We start from the raw sequence: 21,119 nt of genomic DNA on the forward strand, positions 1-21,119 counted from the left end.
ACCATTAGATTTTTTTTTTTTTTTTTTTTTTTTTTTTTTTTTTTTTTTTTTTTAGCATTTGGTCCGTAAGACCATGCTGCCAACTCTGTACATTTAGAAAACAGGAAAGTCAAAGAGCAACATCTTTACATGGGACCGTTAATGGCATTGTGACTAATTGGTGATGGAAAGCCACGGTACAGGAACTTTGGTTGGATGAGAACAGTTTAACTACAGACTACAGAACAAACATATCACAATGTTAAATTGGCTTCACTTAAAAATTTGGCTATTGCTTGATATATACGGATGTCATAGCTGCTGAACAACGACGAAACGGAAGTGGGACCACCATTAGATGTGAGGTCGACACAAGTCAACCAGCAGAGGTAGGCGCGGGGAAGCGAGCCTTCTATGAACCAACCATCAGCTACAGCAAAGAATCATACAACTCCTGTATAAGCGTTGTAGGACTTTTCATCGGAGCAAGAGGAACCATATCAAAATTCTTAGTTGAGTTTTCCAAAAAAAAAAAAATTGTGGCAATTCCCAAGAATCTGTACCGTGGTTTAGCCGTCTTGGCCATTAAAGGCCCCGCCCACATTGTCATAAATCAACTCTGTAGTACTGCATACGAGAAGGATAACTCCAGAAAACTCTTCATGGTTAAATACACATTCAAGTGTTATAGATACTTTGTCGGATTTAGGTAGCCTATCATTGTAGGACGGGGGCCTGCCCGGCCAAGGCGGTAAAGGCGTGCTCGGTTCGCCCGGAAGGACGTGGGTTCGAATCCCCGTCAGAAAGTCGTAAAATTTAAGAAACGAGATTTCCACTTCAGGAGGTGCATATGGCCCTGAGGTTCACTCAGCCTACACCAAAAATGAGTACCAGGTTAATTCCTGGGGGCAAAGGTGGCCGGGCGTAGAGCTAACCACTCTACCCCATCACGTGCCGAGGTTAACAATGGTAGAAGCCTTTACCTTCCACTCCTCCAAGGGCCTTCATGGCCTGTACGGAGGTGACTTTGCTTTGCTTTGCTCATTATAGGAAGTAAACGTAAGTAGGCCTAATAAATTCAGCAAGGATGAACTCGATTCATGTCCGTATGCGGAAGGGAAATATTTAATATAGATTTAAATGGTTATTTTACGGTTTATAGATTATTTTTATACAGAAACTATTTTTGCGCGGCCAAGTACCGGAAAATAGTAGTCGGACTGACTTAATTAGGTCGCTAAACCACTGGTCTGTGAATTTATCTGGAATGGTTAAAATTGGCGCAAAAATGTATAGAAATGTACAAATCACCATGTACTGTACAAACCAACCGCACTAATTTAGCGTTGTGTATTATATGACGATCCGAACGAGAAAAGAACTCCGTGACCTCCTTTTGAAGACCGATCCTTTACTGCTTTTCATTTAAAGTAAATCTTAATCGGTTTTTGATAGTTTTACTCAGGGTCTAATGAATCAATAGGATGTTTTGACAATTAATGGCTGTGATTTATGATACATATGTGGTGGTGGTGGTGGTGGTGGTGGTGGTGGTGGTGGTGGTGGTGGTGGTGGTGATTATATGTTTAAAAGGAAGTACAACTAGGTAATCATCCTCTATATAACGCTAATCAGAAACAAAAAATGGAAGGGGTCCAACAGTTCGAAGAATGAAGATATCGGCCAAAGAAAGACAAGGGGCACGAACGGCATGAAAATGAAAGACTCCCTAACCCTCGATGCTCTAATAGCGTCGGAGTCCGAAAAGAACAAGAGTTGACCAATGGAGGTCGGATAGGGTAGATGAAAGTGAGGAGCCTGGCACAAGTAAGTGGAAGCAATGCCAAGACTCGGCTAAGGGTCCCGTAGTCGCCAACCCACGTTCCCAAGTTGAGAGCTCCTGGGGTCTCTTTTAGTCTCTTCTTACAACAGGCAGGGGAAACCGTGGATGTTATTATACAGCCCCCACACACAGGGGGACAACTGGGCAACCGACCTCTATATAACACGAATCGGGGAGAAATATTGGAAGGGGCCCGACATTTTGAAAAATGAAGGTATCGGCCAAAGAAAGACAAGGGGCACGAACGGCATGAAAATGAAAGACTCCCTAGGCCTCCATACGTAATACCGTCGGGGTTTGGAAAAGAACAAGAGTTAACCAAGGGAGGTCGGACAGGATAGATGAAAATGAGGAGCCTGGCACAAGTAAGTGGAAGCAATGCCAGGACTCAGCTAAGGGTCGCGTCGTCGCCAACCCACTCTCCAAAATTCGGAGCCCCTAGGGCCCCTTTCAGTCACCTCTTACGACAGGCAGGGGATACCGTGGGTGTTATTCTACCGCCCCACTCCACGGGGAGATCAAAATTTAAGAGTTACTAGAACTGATAGTAGAGTGCTCTTAATAAAATGCTGCTGTTAAAATATGAAAGTGGTAGTGGTGGTGATGCTTATTAATTTAAGAGGAAGTGCAACTAGACAACCTTCTTCTATTAACACTAATCAGAGAGAAAAAATTGAAGGGCTCCAACAGTTCGAAAAATGAAGATATCGGCCAAAGAAGGACAAGAGCCACGAAGGGCGTGAAAACTGTAGACTCCATGGGCCTCCATACGTAATACCGTCGGGTTCGGGGAAATGGAAGAGAGTTTCATAAACAAATCAAACATTGAAATTGAAATATTAGACTAAAATGATGATGATGATGATGATAATGCGTAACGTCCATTCAATTGTTTTGGATTTTAGATTGTAAGTGACAGTAAGTCTGTCGGAATTTTGTCCTAAAAATACATAATGATCTAGCAGCCTACATTTAACAAGAATATCTCGCTCAATTCAGCAATCTTAAGCATAAGACATGAGTGGCTAAAAGTTAGCTGCATAAGGTCGTAACCGTCAATAAGTGCGAAAGTACGGTATAAGGAGACACAAAACACTAAAACAAAACATAAAGCTTTCGTCAGAAACAACATTTTATTGAAAGAGTTCGAGCTTCTTACTTTAATCTCAGAAAACGTTCACAACACATCGTGAACAGATAAAGAAACTGGAATTGCAAGCACAAAATACCCTATTCAGATGTTGTTTCTTCTTCCTTCTCGTTCTTGCTAGCCTCGTAGTTCTTGCGATACTCTCCTGTAGGATCGTATTTGGTCTCCAGGCCTTTCCATTGCTCAGGTTTGTTGTCAATCAGGAAATGAATCACTTTATCTGCGTTCGTCTTCTGTTTCTCGGAACATTCACTGCAGTCTGACTCCAGAGCATCGGGGATAATTTCTGTAAACATAAAGGAAATTTCTATTTAACTGGAAGCACAAAGACACAGAAATTTGTTGGATCTTATACAGAGTGGCCGGGTACAACGTGAACTGGGTATATCAGCGTTAGAGGGTTGGTCATACTGATGAATAGTTTGAAAAAAGTAATTCGATATCTCACGTCGTTGCCGTTTTATCAGAAGCTGAACTTAGCCAATCAGGTCGCTTTGTTGTATATACGCCATCCTACTCATAACCTAACGCTGGTAAAACCTTCAGTTATTATGTTTAATATATTTTCTTTCTTTCTTTCTTTCTTTCTTTCTTTCTTTCTTTCTTTCTTTCTTTCTTAATCTGTTTACCCTCCAGGGTTGTTTTTTTCCCTCGGACTCGGCGAGGGATCCCACCTCTATCGCCTCAAGGGTCGGGAGATACAACTGGGGAGGATGACCAGTACCTCGTCCAGGCAGCCTCACCTGCTATGCTGAACAGGGGCCTTGCTGGGGGACGGAAAGATTGGAAGGGATAGACAAGGAAGAGGGAAGGAAGCGGCCGTGGTCTTAAGTTAGGTACCATCCCGGCATTTGCCTGGAGAAGAAGTGGGAAACCACGGAAAACCACTTCGAGGATGGTTGAGGTAGGAATCGAACCCCTCTGTACTCAGTTGACCTCCCGAGGCTGAGTGGACCCCGTTCCAGCCCTCTTGCCACTTTTCAAATTTCGTGGCAGAAACGGGAATCGAACTCGGACCTCTGAGTGTGGCTGCTAGTCACACTAACCACTACACCACAGAGTCGGACTAACTTCAAAAGTTAACAAAATAATAACGGCGCGAGATATAATTATTTTTTCAATCTATTTATTAGTATGACCAATCCTCTAACGCACATATTCTCGGTTCACTTTTTTTCCGACCACTCTGTATATTTCAATGAAACTTAGGTGATGATCAATCAACATACAGTATCCTAACTTTAATGGTAATAGTAATTTCTTCGTAAAATCAATGGTAGTGTTGTAATTAATTGCTAAAACATAGCTCGACGGTTCGGAGCAATCAGCTGAAGATGACAAGGAATGACCACCCTGTGTCTGCCCTGTGCAGATATACCGTGGGTTCTAAAGTTCACTTTGCATTGAAAGTGGTATTTTGACAACACGAACAGAATTTCACGCTCTACACTCACATTGTACTAACACGTATACTACATGAATGTGTATCTTCCGTGGAAGCTACGATATTATGTGGTAACAACATCTTGGTGTCTGCCTCTGTGGTGTAGTGGTTAGCGTGATTAGCTGCCACCCCCGGAGGCCCGGGTTCGATTCCCGGCTCTGCCACGAAATTTGATAAGTGGTATGAGGGCTGGAACGGGGTCCACTCAGCCTCGGGAGGTCAACTGAGTAGAGGTGGGTTCGATTCCTCCTCAGCCATCCTGGAAGTGGTGGTGGTGGTGATTATTGTTTTAAGAGGAAGTACAACTGGGCAACCATCCTCTATTTAACACTAATCAGAGGGAAAAACGGAAGGGGTCCAACACTTCGAAAAATGAAGTTATCGGCCAAAGAAAGGCAAGGGCCACGAAGGGCGTGAAAATGAAAGACTCCCTAGCCCTCGCAAACCTAATAGCGTCGGGGTCGGAAAAGAACAAGAGTTGACCAAGGGAGGTCGGATAGGATAGATGAAAGTGAGGAGCCTGGCACAAGTAAGTGGAAGCAATGTCAGGACTCAGCTGAGGGCCCCGTGGTCGCCAAACCACGCTCAAAAGTTCACAGCCCCTGGGGCAGCCATCCTGGAAGTGGTTTTCCGTGGTTTCCCACTTCTCCTCCAGGCGAATGCCGGGATGGTTCCTAACTTAAGGCCACGGCCGCTTCCTTCCCTCTTCCTTGCCTATCCCTTCCAATCTTCCCATCCCTCCACAAGGCCCCTGTTCAGCATAGCAGGTGAGGCCGCCTGGGCGAGGTACTGGTCATACTCCCCAGTTGTATCCCCCGACCAAGAGTCTGACGCTCCAGGACACTGCCCTTGAGGCGGTAGAGGTGGGATCCCTCGCTAAGTCCGAGGGAAAAACCGAACCTGGAGGGTAAACAGATGATGATGATGATGAAAAAATCTTGGTAATCTATACAGAGTGGTCGACTAGTCTCTTAAAATTCATAAAGATATGGAAATCATGTAACAATGCTAACCCAGCTCGATATCGCTCGGCTTGCTATCTACACATCAGCAATGTAAAACGCGCCAAACTTGCAAGAACAAGACGTGACCAAGGGGGGTCGGACGTGGTGATTATTGTTTTAAGAAGAAGTACAACTAAGCAAGCACCCTCTTTATCAGAGAAAGAAGTGGAAGGGATCCGACACTTCGAAGCATGAAGATATCGGCCAAAGGTAGACAGGGGCCACGAAGGGTATGAAAATCCAAGATTCCCTAGGCCTCGAAAACCTAATAGCGTCGGGTTCGGAAACGAACAAGAGTTGACCAAGGGAGTTCAGATAGGGTCGATGAAAGTGAAGGGCCTGGCACAAGTAAGTGGAAGCAAAGCCAGGGCTCAGCTAAGGGTCCTGTAGTCGCCAACCCATGCTTTCATATGAAGAGCCCTGGGGCCCCTTTTAGTTACCTTTTACAACAAGCAGGGGATACCATAGATGTTATTCTACTTTCCCCACACACAGGGGGACTTGCACAGGAGAAACGACTATTTGCAATCTTTGCGTCAAGATTAAAGGACCATTCCACAAACATGCTGTATATGGAGTGCTGTTATAATACAAGTATCGCTAATAAGGTCAAGTTAGTAGGTTATCTAAAGTGATTTATTGTGATAGGATCAAAATATACTCTCTAAAACATGAATCTTATGTATGACACGGAATTTTCAAGGTGAAAGGTGCAAGCATAAGTAGCGCACTTCCTACAACCAAGGAGTGTGTCGTTGTGGATGAATCAGTAAGGTACCGGTAACGTCTTTGAGATCTAAATATGGATCCTCGTTGCGAATATTGCTCTATGAAAATATTTTTGTCCGCCTCTGTAGTGTAGTGGTTAGTGTGATTAACTGCCACCCCCGGAGGCACGGGTTCGATTCCCTGCTCTGCCACGAAATTTGAAAAGTGGTACGAAGACTGGAACGGGGTCAACTCAGTCTCGGGAGGTCAACTGAGTAGAGGTGAGTTCGATTCCCACCTCAGCCATGCTGGAAGTTGTTTTCCGTGGTTTCCCACTTCTCCAGGCAACTGCCGGGATGGTACCTAACTTAAGACCACGGCCGCTTCCTTCCCTCTTCCTTGTCTATCCCTTCCAATCTTCCCATCCCCCACCAAGGCCCCTGTTCAGCATACTGTAGTAGGTGAGGCCGCCTGGGCGAGGTACTGGTCATCGTCCACAGTTGTATCTCCGACCTAATGTCTCACGCTCCAGGACACTGCCCTTAAGGCGGTAGAGGTGGGATCCCTCGCTGAGTCCGAGGGAGAAACCAAACCTGGACGGTAAACAGATTAAGAAAAGAAAGAACAATATATTCTTTAAGCTATTCACAGCTTCATTGTACCTAGGTACATAACACACATTATGTTAAGCATGTACACTGACACTGATGTCCCGGGCATGACATTAAACTGCGTCTACCGAGTGATCACCGGTATAAGTGGTCCCCCTCTACCAAGTGCCAACGGCCTCCCCGGAGGGCGGACGAGCAGGTAGAGGTCCAGGGCACCCTCTTGTCCTTGGGGTGGGTAACTGCCCCTAAAGGCGGAGGAGCCACTGGATGGCCAACGGCATAGGATCAGGAAGGCAAGGGGAAACCACCTGATTATCATCCCATGAGCGCATCATGCAGAGTCAAGAAATGAATATTGGTATGCTGCGCGACCCGAGTATCGATCGGCGTCAGTTTGGGTCCGGGCCGAACGATGTGAAATGTGCGACCGGACGTGCAGAGGTGAACGATCAGGCCTCGCACGGTAAATCTGCTACTGATCGACCAAATACAGACCAACTTCGCAAAGGTAAAGCAATAGCTACATGGAATGTGAGAGGGTTACTTCAGACAGGAAAACTTCGCATTGTAGAAAGAGAACTAAAGAAACACCAAATAGACATTTGTGGACTGTCAGAAACTCACTGGAAAGGATGTGGGCATTTTGAAACAGATGACCATGTAATATACATCGCCGGGGCAAATGATACAGGTCAGAATGGCGTCACGTTTCTTGTTGATAAGCGGATATCCCAATATGTTGAGGAATACAGACCTATCAATGGAAGAATACTGACCCTCACTCTCAACACTAAACCATATAAACTACACCTGATCCAGGTATATCTACCCACCACCGCTGCAGACGACCAAGAAATCGAAGACTTCTATGCAGACATGGAAAATACAATAGCATCACTTAAACCAAAAGGCATTACCGTCATATTGGGAGACTTCAATGCAAAAGTAGGAACCACCTCGATGGACAACCACTTGCGAGAAACTATAGGACAGTATGGCCTGGGTGCACGTAATGAGCGAGGCAACCGGTTGATACAGTTTGCAAGCGAAAACAATCTTTCCATTATGAATACCATGTTTAAACACCACAAACGCCGTCTCTTTACGTGGACCTCTCCGAATGGGCATGTTAAGAACCAAATTGATTACATCCTTGTCGATAAAAGATGGAGAACCTCCTTCCGTAATATGAAAACAAAACCTAGTGCCGAATGCGGATCGGATCATCGTTTACTCTGGGCCTACCTCAGAATCAAACTGAGCAAACCAGTTGTCAAAATAAACTCGAAAAAGTTAGCGGCCCCTGAGCCAGTTGCTTTCCAAGAAACACTACGAAGCACTGGGCCACCTGAACTAGAGGGAAATTGTGACATAGCTTGGAAGAGAATTGAAGAATGGATCACAGACGCAGCGAGCAGGGTCCCAAAAATGAACACTATAGTGAAGCGACAACACTGGATGACTGACGAAACTTTGGCACTAGTTGAAATGAGACTTAACATCCGGCTCACAGTTACAGATCCAGAACAACAAGGACGACTAATGAAAAAACTGAACAGTGATATCAAACATGCTTGTAGAAGAGACAAGAATGAACACATTAAGAAACTGTGTGCAGAACTAGAGGCGCATGCGACCAAAAATCACAGCACAGAACTGTACGACAAGGTAAAATACTTAGCACGAGAGTTTATGCCTAAGACTCAGATTATTAAAGATGACCAAGGGAATATCAATACAAATGCAGCGGGCATCGCCAAAGTATGGAGAGAATACTGCATCAAGCTGTTCACTGATGACCCACAACCAATGCCAGGTCACCAGAACCCAACAGACTTTGAACTAATGATCCTTAGAGAAGAAGTGGAACATGCAATAAAAAAGCTCCGGAACAGGAAAGCACCAGGCCAAGATGGAATCACTGCTGAAATCCTAAAGAACATGGGTGACCTAGGTGTCGACATCCTGCACAAGCTATGTCAGAAGATATGGACATCTGGAAATTAGCCGGACCAGTGGTGCCACTCCGTCTTCGTACCACTGTTCAAGAAAGGTTCTCCACTTGACTGTGCAAATTATCGAACGATAGCCCTCATCTCCCATGCAAGTAAAATCATGCTCACGGTGCTGAACGAGAGGCTGAAGACCTTCTTACTTCCACAAATCTCAGAGGAACAAACCGGGTTTGTTCCAGGCAAAGGAACTCGTGAGCAGATCCTAAACATCCGGCAGCTCATAGAGAAGACAAGGGAATATAATATCAAGATGTTCCTATGCTTCGTGGACTACAAGAAAGCCTTCGACAAGGTAAAATGGTCAAAGCTCTGGGCTATACTCACTGAGATGGGGACGCCAAGACATTTAGTGTACCTGATCCAACAATTGTACTCTTCGAACACTGCGACAGTGAGAGTTAATGGCGACCTCTCAGACGTCTTTTCTACTTGTGCTGGTGTGCGACAAGGTTGCATTCTTTCCCCCTCTTATTTAATGTATACAGTGAGTATATTATGAGGGAGATCCTCGAGGACTGGAGTGACGGCATCACAGTTGGTGGCAGGAAAATTAACAACCTCAGATATGCAGATGACACCGTGATTATTGCAACAGATGATCATGAATTAGAAACCATCATGCGGAGGCTAGACGAGCGAAGCAGAGAATATGGTCTTGAAATCAACAATAAAAAGACCAAAGTGATGATTGTAGACCGTTTTAATAACAACAGACCTGCCATCACAAGAATTGCGGATTATGAGGTTGTCAGTCGCTTCGAGTATCTAGGATCTATTGTCACAAATACTGGAGACTGTGAACCTGAGATCCGCAAGCGCATTGCAATTGCGAGAAATTCAACAGCAAAACTTACTCGCATCTGGAAGGACACCTCCATCACTTCCAAGACAAAGCTCACCCTCATGCGAACTCTGATCTTCCCTATCGCGACCTATGCAGCAGAAACTTGGACGATGAAGACGGCGGATCGCCGCAGGATTGATGCTCTAGAAATGTGGTGCTATAGGAGATTACTGCGAATACCATGGACAGCACACCGTACTAATGAATCGATCCTGCAACAGCTCGGCATCAGAACAAGACTGTCGACCCTTATCAACCAAAAACAACTCGGATATTTTGGTCATATTGCCAGAAGGCAGGAGGCAATGGAAATACTTATCATAGAGGGAAAAGTCGAAGGCCGAAGACCTAGAGGACGTGCGCCGTTACGATGGATGGACCAGATCAAGAACTTAACCAGGATGAGCTTACAGCAAGCAAGTCACCATGCCCAAAACAGAGACTCCTGGAGGAAGATCACCAAAAGGATTGTCGCGTGATGCCACTACACCCTTACGAAGGGTTGGACTAAGAGAGAGAGACACTGACACTGACAGGTGGTGGTGATGATTACTGTTTTAAGAGGAAGTACAAGTAGGCAATCATCCTCTATATAACACTAATCAGAGAGAAAAATGGAAGGGATCCGACACTTCGAAAAATGAAGATACCGGTCAAAGAATGATAAGGGCCACGAAGGGCGTGAAAATGAAAGACTCCCTAGCCCTCGCAAACCTAATAGCGTCGGGGTCAGAAAAGAACAAGAGTTGACCAAGAGAGGTCACATAGGATAGATGAAGGTGAGGAGCCTGGCACAAGTAAGTGGAAGCAATGCCAGGACTCAGCTAAGGGCCCCGTGGTCGCCAACCCACGCACCAAAGTTCAGAGCCCCTGGGGCCCCTTTAAGTCGCCTCTTACAACAGGCAGGGGATATCGTGGGTGTTATTCTACCCCCCACCCCCCACCCACAGGGGGAGGACCCCTGTGACTAAAGCCAGCACGCTAATCATTTAGCCATGGAGCCGGACACCTGTGCAGTTACAAAACAGAAGTCATTACATCCCCAATGCGTATATCACAAGAAGAATGCCGACAGCCAATACGTTCCGGAAACTTAAACGTTTTTTATTTATTTTATATAATTTGTTTTACGTACGTCGCAGCACCGAAGCATTCAGGTCTTCTAGGCGACGAAGGGATTAGGAATGGCCTAGAAGTGGAATGGAAGCGTCCTTGGCCTTAATTATGGCACAGCCCCATTTTCAGGGCTGCCGCCAGTGGGGTTCGAAGACACTATCTCCCAAACGCAAGCTCACAGCTACGTGACTCAAACCGCGCAGCCATTCGCTCGGTTTGAACGACGTTTGTCTTCAAAGGAAACACTTGGAAGGGAACTTCACTTTATAACGTTTGATTATAATGAAGAGGTTCTTTTAGGCCTTTTTTTTTTTTTTTTTTTTTTTTTTTTTTTTTTTTTTTTTTTTTCAATTGGCTTTACGTCGCAGGCGATGGCGGTCTTGATTATTGTTTTAAGAGGAAGTACAACTAGGCAACCATCCTCTATATAGCACTAATCAGAGCGGAAAAAATAAACTGGATCCGACACTTCAAAAAGTGAAGATATCAGCCAAAGAAAGACAAGGGCCACGAAGGGCGTGAAAATGAATTACTCAGTAAGCCTCGAATGTTCTAATACCGTCAGGGTCGGAAAATAACAAAAGTTGGCCAAGGGAGGTCGGATAGGAGAGATGACAGTGAGGAGCCTGGCACAAGTAAGTGGAAGCAATGCCTGAACTCAGCTAAGGGCCCCGTAGTCGCAACCCACGCTCCCAAGTTGAGAGCCCTAGGGTCCCGTTTAGTCGCCTCTTACTGTACTTAAAAGCGAAAACCCACTGACTCACCGACTAATCAGTGTACCTCCGAAGGAAGTCAAATTTCGCGCAATCATTGCCCTTATGAGTTATCTCCCTTTTTTATCTATTGGCTTTACGTCGCACCGACACAGATAAGTGTTATGGCGACGATGGGACAGGAAAGGGCTAGGATGGGAAAGGAAGCGGCCGTGGCCTTAATTAAGGTACAGCCCCAGCATTTGCCTGGTGTGAAAATGGGAAACCACGGAAAACCATCTTCAGGGCTGCCGACAGTGGGGTTCGAACCCACTATCTCCCGAATATTGGATACTGGCCGCACTTAAGCGACTGCAGCTATCGAGCTCGGTTACATCCTCACTAAGGACGGGTTTGAAAGAATTTCCCCCGTGAGGGATTAAAACGAGAGTTCAACCCTGAAAACCAAAGTATATCTAGCTGATAGCTGCAGTCGCTTAAGTGCGGCCAGTATCCAATATTCGGGAGATAGTGGGTTCGAACCCAACTGTCGGCAGCCATGAAGATGGTTTTCCGTGGTTTCCCATTTTCACACCAGGCAAATGCTGGGGCTGTACCTTAATTAAGGCAACGGTCACTTCCTTCCCATTCCTGGCACTTTCCTGTCCCATCGTCGCCATAACACCTATCTGTGTCGGTGTAAAACAAATTCTATATCACATAATCTTTCATGTTCAAGATGTTAAATAAGACAAAGTTTGATTTTTAAACTACTCCTTAGAGAGTTAAAAGGGGGTTAAAACCGCCCCCGATTCCCTCTGACTTACGAGCTTGAAATTTCACATGCCGCTTACTCTTTTACGTCCTAGATGTTATATTAAATACTACAGCCGTAAGGGAGTTAGAAACCATTTGACGTGCAAGGTTGACATTTCACGCTATGGTGGCTCTTCTATGTCTTAGATATTAAATACGAAATGTTCTTACAACTTTTCACCTCTTATGGCTTTGAATTAGGACGAGACCCTGTTACAAAATATTCACTTCTCCGAAAGCATTTGACGTATGAATTTAAAAATTCACGTGATGGTCGCTTCTATGCCCAAGACGTTCAGTTTTAAAACGAATGTCATCCTTTATGGAGTTAACTAGGGGATTAAAGCTGGAAAACAAAATTATTCGTACCTCCAAAATAGTTTTATATACGCAGACAAATTTTCACATGATGGTTGCTATTTTATATCCTAGGCGTGAAATATAATAAAACATTGCAACCATGAGGGGTTTAAATGAGGGTTAGCCCCGGAAGCAAAAATATTCATTCCTTTGATACCGTTTGACGTAAGAGGTTCTTAGGGGTTTGAATGGGGGTAAGACCTGATAACAAAAGTATCCATTTCTCCGAAACCATTTCCCGTACGAATTTCACATGACAGTCGCTTCTTTGTTTTAGATGTTACTGAAGGCGAGGTTTGAAAAATATCACCTCTCACGGAGCTAAATGGAGTTAAGACCGGAGACAAAAATATTCATTTCTCTAAAACCATTTTACATACGAAGGCAACCGGGTGAGTTGACCGTGCGGTTAGGGGCGCACGGCTGTGAGCTTGCATCCGGAAGATAGTGGGTTCGAATCCCACTGTCGGCAGCCCTGAAGATGGTTTTCCGTGGTTTCCCATTTTCACATCAGGCAGATTCTGGGGCTGTTCCTTAATTAAGGCCACGGCCGCTTCCATTCCACTCCTAGAACTTTCCTATCCCATAGTAGACATAAGACCTATCTGTGTCGGTGCGACGTAAAGCAAATTGCAAAAAAATGAGAAGCCTGACAAAAGTAAGTGGAAGCAATACCAGGACTCGGCTAAGGCCCCCGTGGTTGCTAGGCCACGCTCCGAACTTCAGAACCCCTGGGGCTCCTTTTAGTCGCCTCTTACGACAGGCACGGGATACTGTGGGTGTTGTTCTACCGCCCCCAACCACAGTGGGAAAGGGGAGATCGGATAGAATAGATTAAAGTGAGGAGCCTGGCACAAGTAAGTAGGAGCAATGTTTTACGTGCTTAATCCGAGATTAAACGAAGTATGGAGCAAATAACGAAAGTTTACAAACGTCCTGATCATATAAGCTATTGCATATTTTCAAAACTTACTTCTTAGTTCCGCCGCATCAGGAGTGCAGGGACCGTCATCCATGAGACACTTGATGTAATTGTTGACGAGACGATCGCTCCTGAGAACCTCATCCACGTCTACTTTGTCCAGTCGGTCACCATAGGCATCCACTGAGCTAAAAACGCCCACTAGCGCAATCACAGCTACTGTCAGAACGGTACTCGGCATGGTTGAAGACGATTGTAAAGAGCTTCCCTGTACACCAACATCTTATATATGGCGCTTGAGTCATTGAGAATACATTATTCACAAATGACGGAGGAATTGCTCGCGACTATTTGCATAACAAGACGGTTATTTTCTCTCCAAATTGTCAATAAAACATCATCAAATGGAGCACCTGCCCTTGTCGAGTTCTTGTCCCATGACGAACTACTGCCAGACACGCCACACTGGGTACAGCCAAGGAAATGTTTAATATCCTATTAACAGAAAGATTTTTCTTTTGCTACCTGCTTACTGTCGCAATAACACAGTGCTTTTTCGGCGACGATGGAGTAGAAAAGAGCTAGGGCTGGGAAGATACTTGCCATGGTCTTAAACAAGGAACAACATAGGCACTTGCCTTGCGTGAAAAGGGGAAAACATGGAAATCATCTTCAGGGCCGCTGACAGTGGACTTTCGAATCACTGGCAGCTTATAATATTAGGCGACTACAAGATGGATGGTGGTGGTGATTATTGTTTTAAGAGGAAGTACAGGGTCTTTTTTATGGCTTGCTCCGTGTGTCGAGGGAACAAGCACGGAAGGCGATAGCCGGGTGACTCATTTGCCGAGAGATATATTGCTCTGAGTGGTGCTGCGAAGCCAGCTAAAAAAAGACCCTGTACTACAAGGTAGCCATCCTCTACATAACACTAATCAGACAGAAAACATGGAAGGGATCCGACACTTTGAAAAATGAAGCTATCGGCCAAATAAAGGCAAGGGCCACGAAGGGCGTGAAAATGAAAGACTCCCTAGGCGTCGAGTTCTCTAAGTGGTGGTGATTATTGTTGTAAGATGAAGTACTACTAGGCAACCATCCTGTATATAACACTAATCAGAGAGAAAAATGGAAGGGATCCGACACTTTGAAAAATGAAGCTATCGGCCAAACAAAGGCAAAGGCCACGAAGGGCGTGAAAATGAAAGACTCCCTAGGATTCGCAACCTAATACCGTCGGGGCCGAAAGGAACAAGAGTTGGCCAAGGGAGGCCGGATAGGATAGATGAAAGTGAGGAGTCTGACACAAGTAAGTGAAAACAATATCAGGACTCAGTTCAGGGCCCACGTGTCGCTAACCCACGCTACCATGTTGAGAGCCCCTGAGGCTCCTTTTAGTCGCCTCTTACGACAGGCAGAGGATACCATGGGTGTTATTCTACCTACCCCACCAACAGGGGGCTCTTCATTCATGACCCTGAGCATAAGCCTACATTTTAATACCCCTCAGGAAGTGGCTATCTGTTGGTCCGCGAACTCTAGTGGAGTCTATTTAAGCCAACACCGCTTATCTTGCAAGGCCCCTCGGAACGCGCCATGTAGAGGTTACAAATTGTGTCGAGGGAGAAATCTGTTAACAAGAGCAATGGAAAGTTCCCGAGGAAACACTAATGTGGGCAGCATATGTGTAGAATGGGACAAAGGCAGTTATAGAAAGACGTTTACTATGTCTTGTTCTTATAGTGGGAAAGGATTCAAAATAGAGTATATCCAAATGGGTAGGTATCTAAGAGTCTAAATCATCCAAACAGGTATTAGACCTAATAGCCTGTGATAGTCACGGCCCATCTCTTAGCTGGGCATCCCATAGAGCGATTCCCTCTGGGCTGGTATCGTAAGATGTGTTTTGGGATTCTTTCCCTCCCCATTCTACTGACATGGTCCTTCCTGCTCTCCGGCATATTTTCAGACTTTTTAACACGGGTTCTCGCTGCAGTTCTTTCACTGTCGTACAAGAAAACAAGAGTGACTACTGTTTTGCATACGTGTAGTTATTCTTTTTCTGAACAATAGACGATTTCATTGCTGAGTTATGTTAAATTTTGCAATGTTGTTATCGATATCCATAATGCTCTCAAATGACAGGGAGTTGCAGAGATAGTTCGTTCTACTGGCTTAATATTTTGTCATTTTACAAGGAACAGGTTATTTGCCTTTGAAAGCGAGTGTTTACGTTTGTTAACCGATATTTCGATATCATATTCTGTAGCTATTCTATAGATGACGCACAGAGCGTTGTAATTCATAAACCTAAAATGGCAAACAGTACCTGATCATCAGCATAAATAACAGCGTTTTAAGTTATTTATAGTGATGCTGCCGTAGGGAAGAAGTCTCTTGCTCACAACTAGACTTCCTCTCTACTGGCTAGCAACCAGCAGAGAGGTATCGCTTTGCATTCAAGTCTCGAAAGAGAAACAGCCGAATAGATCTAAAAGTTACATTATTTTTCTCATGTTTTATAACTTAAATAGTGCTGCAATCCTTGTTCGTCGTATTGGTTAGTGAACCATGTGTTAGGCCTCTCCGCTATTCAAATACTCCGCCAGCTATAGAGTGATTTATCTATGTCATATCAAACGAACTATCTGATGGTAGTAGTTCCAACTGAAAGAAACAGATGTCTCTACTGGCTAATTTGTAGCGAAGCCTAGCGTTTAAAGACTTCAACTATTCTTGAGAAAGATTTTGTTTCAAGTTGGGCATGTAATCTGCCTTCTTTTGTTTGTCTGTTACGATCCCTGTTATTAAAGTTATCCTCCAATCATATTGCTTTTCCCCTAATTCCTATCCTCCAATTACGTCTCCTCTTTACTATTCCTTCTGAAAACATCTGCCTTGTTGCTGTTTAAGGGGTGGGGTTTTCCGAAACTAATGTCTTGTCTTGCGCCAGTGACGTCTTCATAGTGTTACTTGGAGGAGAATTCCTCTGAAGGGGGAAATGCTGGAGGTGGGGAAGGTGAGGAAGCGGCTGGCGTAACGAAGGCAGTTATGAGGTAGGGCAGAATGCCATTATCTGTACTATCTGCATGTGTACTTAGGGAAGATTTCTACGATCACTTTTAGAATGTAATTATCAGTTTCAGGTATCTTTAAATGTTAAAGGTAGGGTTTTCTCTGGTCAAAAATTTTTGTAGGCCTCCGTTTCTTGTCTTCGGACTTACGAATTTTTTTTTCTAATGGTAACTTGTAAAATATAAGGAATCACGAGTGGCTACCCTCGCTAGACTTCCTCTCAATTTCGTTTCTTGGTGACTTCTTCTAACATTTAAAATTATATTTATCCTGTTGGATCTTTAATACTTACTTAGTCACCTAGTAGTATAACTTAGCCTCTCTGTTTCTGCGGGTCTATTATGCCCATTTAGTTATCATGTAAATTTATTTTTTGGAGTCCTTGTCTCGTACATTCAATTCAGTTTGATTTTCGGCCGTGTAAATATTACCGTACTTTGTTCTTTTTCACTTTTCTGGCCGTGCAGCGTGGGCCTTCTGCTTCTGTTAAACACTGTATAGGCTAACCTAATCTCAAACTTGTAACAATCTTGTAAGGGTTAGAATATTCTGATTATAAAATTGTAAATTATTCTGAGCTTCAATGCTCATCTGTTATGATGTATCCTGAGCTTCTGTGCTCTTGTTAGTAAATGATTTTTCGCTTCTTAGCTCCTTTGATAAAATTAATTTAGAGTTGATGAGTTCCCGCTTTGGGGTTTAAACTGTAACTTTTAACGAGTATTAATGCTCAACTTGCCGTTGCCTGAGCTTCCTGCTCTTTTGCTATATAGTATATTAGTTTGTTATACTAGTGTTAATGTATTTATCCTGTTGGAAAGAAAGAAAAATTCAATTTCTCGAATTTTATTAGGTTTTCTTAAACTTTGATTTGTGCTTTGTCCAAGTCATCCAGCCCCCACGCTTCCTTCCCTCTGCGAACCACGGATAAGTCCGTAACAATAAGTATGCACCTGACTATTTCAAGTAACGTATTTTCCGGTGTATAACATCTTCTTTGTATAAAACGCACTCAAAAATCCAATACATTCCCCAGGAAAAACAACATTGAAAGTAAGAGAATTACTATCATTTAAAAATACTTAACAAAATACTGTCGTGTCTTTTGCAAAGTGCACTAGCTTTATAGAAACCTGCAAAATCCTAGTGACTGCAAAATGAGCTCTATAGAGAACCTGAAGTCATAGATGATTCTTGTGATCATGAAGCTGTTTTGTCGTAGTTAAGAATAAATGTGATAGAAACGAATATTGTAAAGTAAGTAAGTAAACTCGTGTCCTCATCCCGAGGTGGTGCAGCTCTTTTCAGGCACACTCCCATTGGAGGTGAGCTGCATGTACCATTTCAACCAAATACCAGCCCTCCTGCCATTCTTAAATTTCTGGCAGAACCGGGAATCGAACCCGGGCCCCCGAGGACGGCAGCTAATAACACTAACCGTTACGCTACGGAGGCGACAGTGTAAAAGTAGTACTATTCGGCAATACCATATGGTTGATAAGAGAGGCATGGGGGGAACTCCGGAGCAGCCATAATTTTAAATATTCTTCAGGCGTCTGGTGGTGGTGATTATTGTTTAATAATAATAATAATAATAATAATAATGATGATGTCCGCCTCTGTGGTGTATTGGTTAGCGTGATTAGCTGCCACCCCCGGAGGCCCGGGTTCGAGTCCCGGCTCTGCCACGAAATTTGAAAAGTGGTACGAGGGCTGGAACGGGGTCAACTCAGCCTCGGGAGGTCAACTGAGTAGAGGTGGGTTCGATTCCCACCTTCAGCCATCCTGGAAGTGGTTTTCCGTGGTTTCCCACTTCTCCTCCAGGCGAATGCCGGGATGGTACCTAACTTAAGGCCACGGCTGCTTCCTTCCCTCTTCCTTGCCTATCCCTTCCAATCTTCCCATCCCTCCACAAGGCCCCTGTTCAGCATCGCAGGTGAGGCCGCCTGGGCGAGGTACTGGTCATACTCCCCAGTTGTATCCCCCGACCAAGAGTCTGAAGCTCCAGGACACTGCCCTTGAGGCGGTAGAGGTGGGATCCCTCGCTAAGTCCGAGGGAAAAACCGACCCTGGAGGGTAAACAGATGATGATGATAATGATAATAATAATAATAATAATAATAATAATAATAATAATAATAATAATGGCTTTACGTCCCACTAACTACTCTTTTTGCGGTTTTCGGAGATGCCGAGGTGCCGGAATTTAGTCCCGCAGGAGTTCTTTTACGTGCCAGTAAATCTACCGACACGAGGCTGACGTATTTGAGCACCTTCAAATACTACCGGACTTAGCCAGGATCGAACCTGCCAAGTTGTGGTCAGAAGGCCAGCCTCTCAACCGTCTGAGCCACTCAGCCCGGCGATTATTGTTTTAAGAGGAAGTACAACTAGGCAACCATCCTCTATATAACACTGAAAATGAAAACCTACAACCTGTTTTCCAGTCATTGACCGGGTCAGGGATGTAATGAATGAAGCAGTTATAGGCGATTTGTACGATGGGGTCGCCACTCCCAAAGTGATTTATTAATGAATGATAGATGCTATGAAATGAGAATGGAGAGTGTTGCTGGAATGAAAGATGACAGGGAAAACCGGAGTACCCGGAGGAAAACCTGTCCCGTCTCCGCTTTGTCCAGCACAAATCTCACATGGAGTGACCGGGATTTGAACCACGGTATCCAGCGGTGAGAGGCCGACGCGCTGCCGTCTGAGCCACGGAGGCTCGCCTCTATATAACACTAATCAGAGAAAAAAAATGGAAGGGGTCCGACACTTCGAAAACTGAAGGTACCGGCCAAAGAAAGGCAAGGCCCTCGAATGGCGTGAAAATGAAAGACTCCCTAGGCCTCGAGTGCTCTAATACCGTCGGTATCGGAAAAGAACAAGAGTTGACCAAGGAAGGTCGGATGGGATAGAAGAAAGTGAAGAGTCTGGCGCAAGTAAGCGGAAGCAATGCCAGGACTCAGCTAAGGTCCCCGTGGTCGCCAAGCCACGCTCCAAAGTTCATAGCCTCTGGGGCCCCTTTTAGTCGCCTCTTACGACAGGCAGGGCATACCGTGGGTGTTATTCTACCCCCCACCCAGAGGGGTAGGGGGTTAGGCCTACTTACTTCTGATGTTGGGGTTACTTCACGTACTCTTATCATTATGTTTCTTAGTGGTAGTAGTGGTGGTGATTATTGTTTTAAGAGTAAGTACAACTAGGCAACCATCCTCTATATAACACTAATCAGAGAGAAAAATGGAAGTGATCCGACACTTCGAGAAATGGAGGTATCGACCAACGGAAGACAAGGGGCATGAAGGGCGTGAAAATGAAAGACTCCCTAGGTCTCGAGTGCTCCAATACTGCCGGGAGCAGAAAAGAACAAGAGTTGACCAAGGGAGGTCGGATAGGATAGATTAAAGTGAGGAGTCTTGTACAAGTAAGTGGAAGCAATGCCAGGACTCAGCTACGGGCTCGTGATCGCCAACCCATGCTCCAAAGTTGAGAGCCCCGTTTAGTCACCTCTTACGAAGGGGAAGGGGATACCGTGGGTGTTATTCTGCCGACCCCACCCACAGGGGGATTATGCTTCTTAGCCCAATTTTGACATAAGCATCCGTTTATACCAAGCATGTTGAGAAACTTCCTTACACACTTGTTTTGCTTTATTATTTAGCTTGACTTTTACTACTGAAACATTTTTATTCTGCCCCTGAAGGGGACGGCGGACCTCCTAGACGGCAGCGCCGTCTCTCAGTCCAGGGAGATATGATACGGTGAAGGAGATGTTCGGTGGTGGGGGGTTTGGCGGCTGTGTCCTATACTAGGAACTGTTCCGGCATTCGCCTTAATGCAGGAGAATGGAAAACCACGGGAAAACATTCCCAGGACAGCCCATGGTGGGGACCAGCCCCTCTCCCGAATGCAGAGGCGTAGAGCTACGGCAGCCCCGCGCCCACCCCTCCTCTACTCGGTTGGTTGATCGGAGTGCAGAGCCATCGAACCACGGACCAGCCGTGGCCGCCTGAAGGCCGAAGTTCACTCTGCAACGGCCGACGTTACTTCAGCTTGAGGTAGTATTTAAATGCCCCATGTCGTCGTGAAGGTGTTTCCTTTGTTCTTTCTTCTGGAATAGTGACTGTTATCTGTTTTTTGCTCCCAAGATAGTTTGCAAATATCTTGGAAAACTTTATTTCGCTTGTCAGTGGAGAAACTATTGCAATGTCCCTGCTTACTATTTCACAGACAGAAGAAATAGAAAGATGTTCCATTTTTTTCAGATTCTCGTTTCTCGTCCGCCCTTTTTACAACAGTCTTCTGGGTGTCTCTCTTCCTGTGTGATAACCTGTATAGCTTGTTCCTGTCATCCTTAAATATGTAGTCCTGTTTTTCTCCCACATTGCATGATCAGCATTATTTGCTCGTTTGTGTCTTGTCTTGCGGATACACATTTAACATTGTTTTAGCCATCTAAATTAACACCTTTAGAATTAAGCATATTCACATCTCTTCTTTCTTTCCATAAATCGTCATCATCAGAGACAGGTTC

General features: G+C 44.8%; 1 protein-coding gene across 1 annotated transcript; it reads right to left on the bottom strand.

The window, feature by feature from the left end:
• Positions 1-2,946: 2,946 nt before the first annotated feature.
• Positions 2,947-13,745, bottom strand: LOC136871636 (ejaculatory bulb-specific protein 3). The gene is made up of 2 exons (XM_067145114.2): positions 13,556-13,745; positions 2,947-3,258 (listed from the first exon to the last, which is right to left on the bottom strand). The coding sequence occupies exons 1-2, from the start codon at positions 13,743-13,745 to the stop codon at positions 3,053-3,055; spliced, it is 396 nt and encodes a 131-aa protein (XP_067001215.2). The 3' UTR covers positions 2,947-3,052.
• Positions 13,746-21,119: the final 7,374 nt, after the last annotated feature.

Source organism: Anabrus simplex, chromosome 4 (assembly GCF_040414725.1).
Source record: "Anabrus simplex isolate iqAnaSimp1 chromosome 4, ASM4041472v1, whole genome shotgun sequence".
In the NCBI taxonomy this organism is placed as follows: domain Eukaryota; kingdom Metazoa; phylum Arthropoda; class Insecta; order Orthoptera; family Tettigoniidae; genus Anabrus; species Anabrus simplex.

Coding starts and splice junctions, on each gene's coding strand:
- LOC136871636 (XM_067145114.2), bottom strand. CDS start 13,745: ATGCCGAGTACCGTTCTGACAGTAGCTGTGATTGCGCTAGTGGGCGTT. Junction 3,259..13,555: donor TGATGCGGCGGAACTAAGAA/GTAAGTTTTGAA, acceptor TTATGTTTACAG/AAATTATCCCCGATGCTCTG.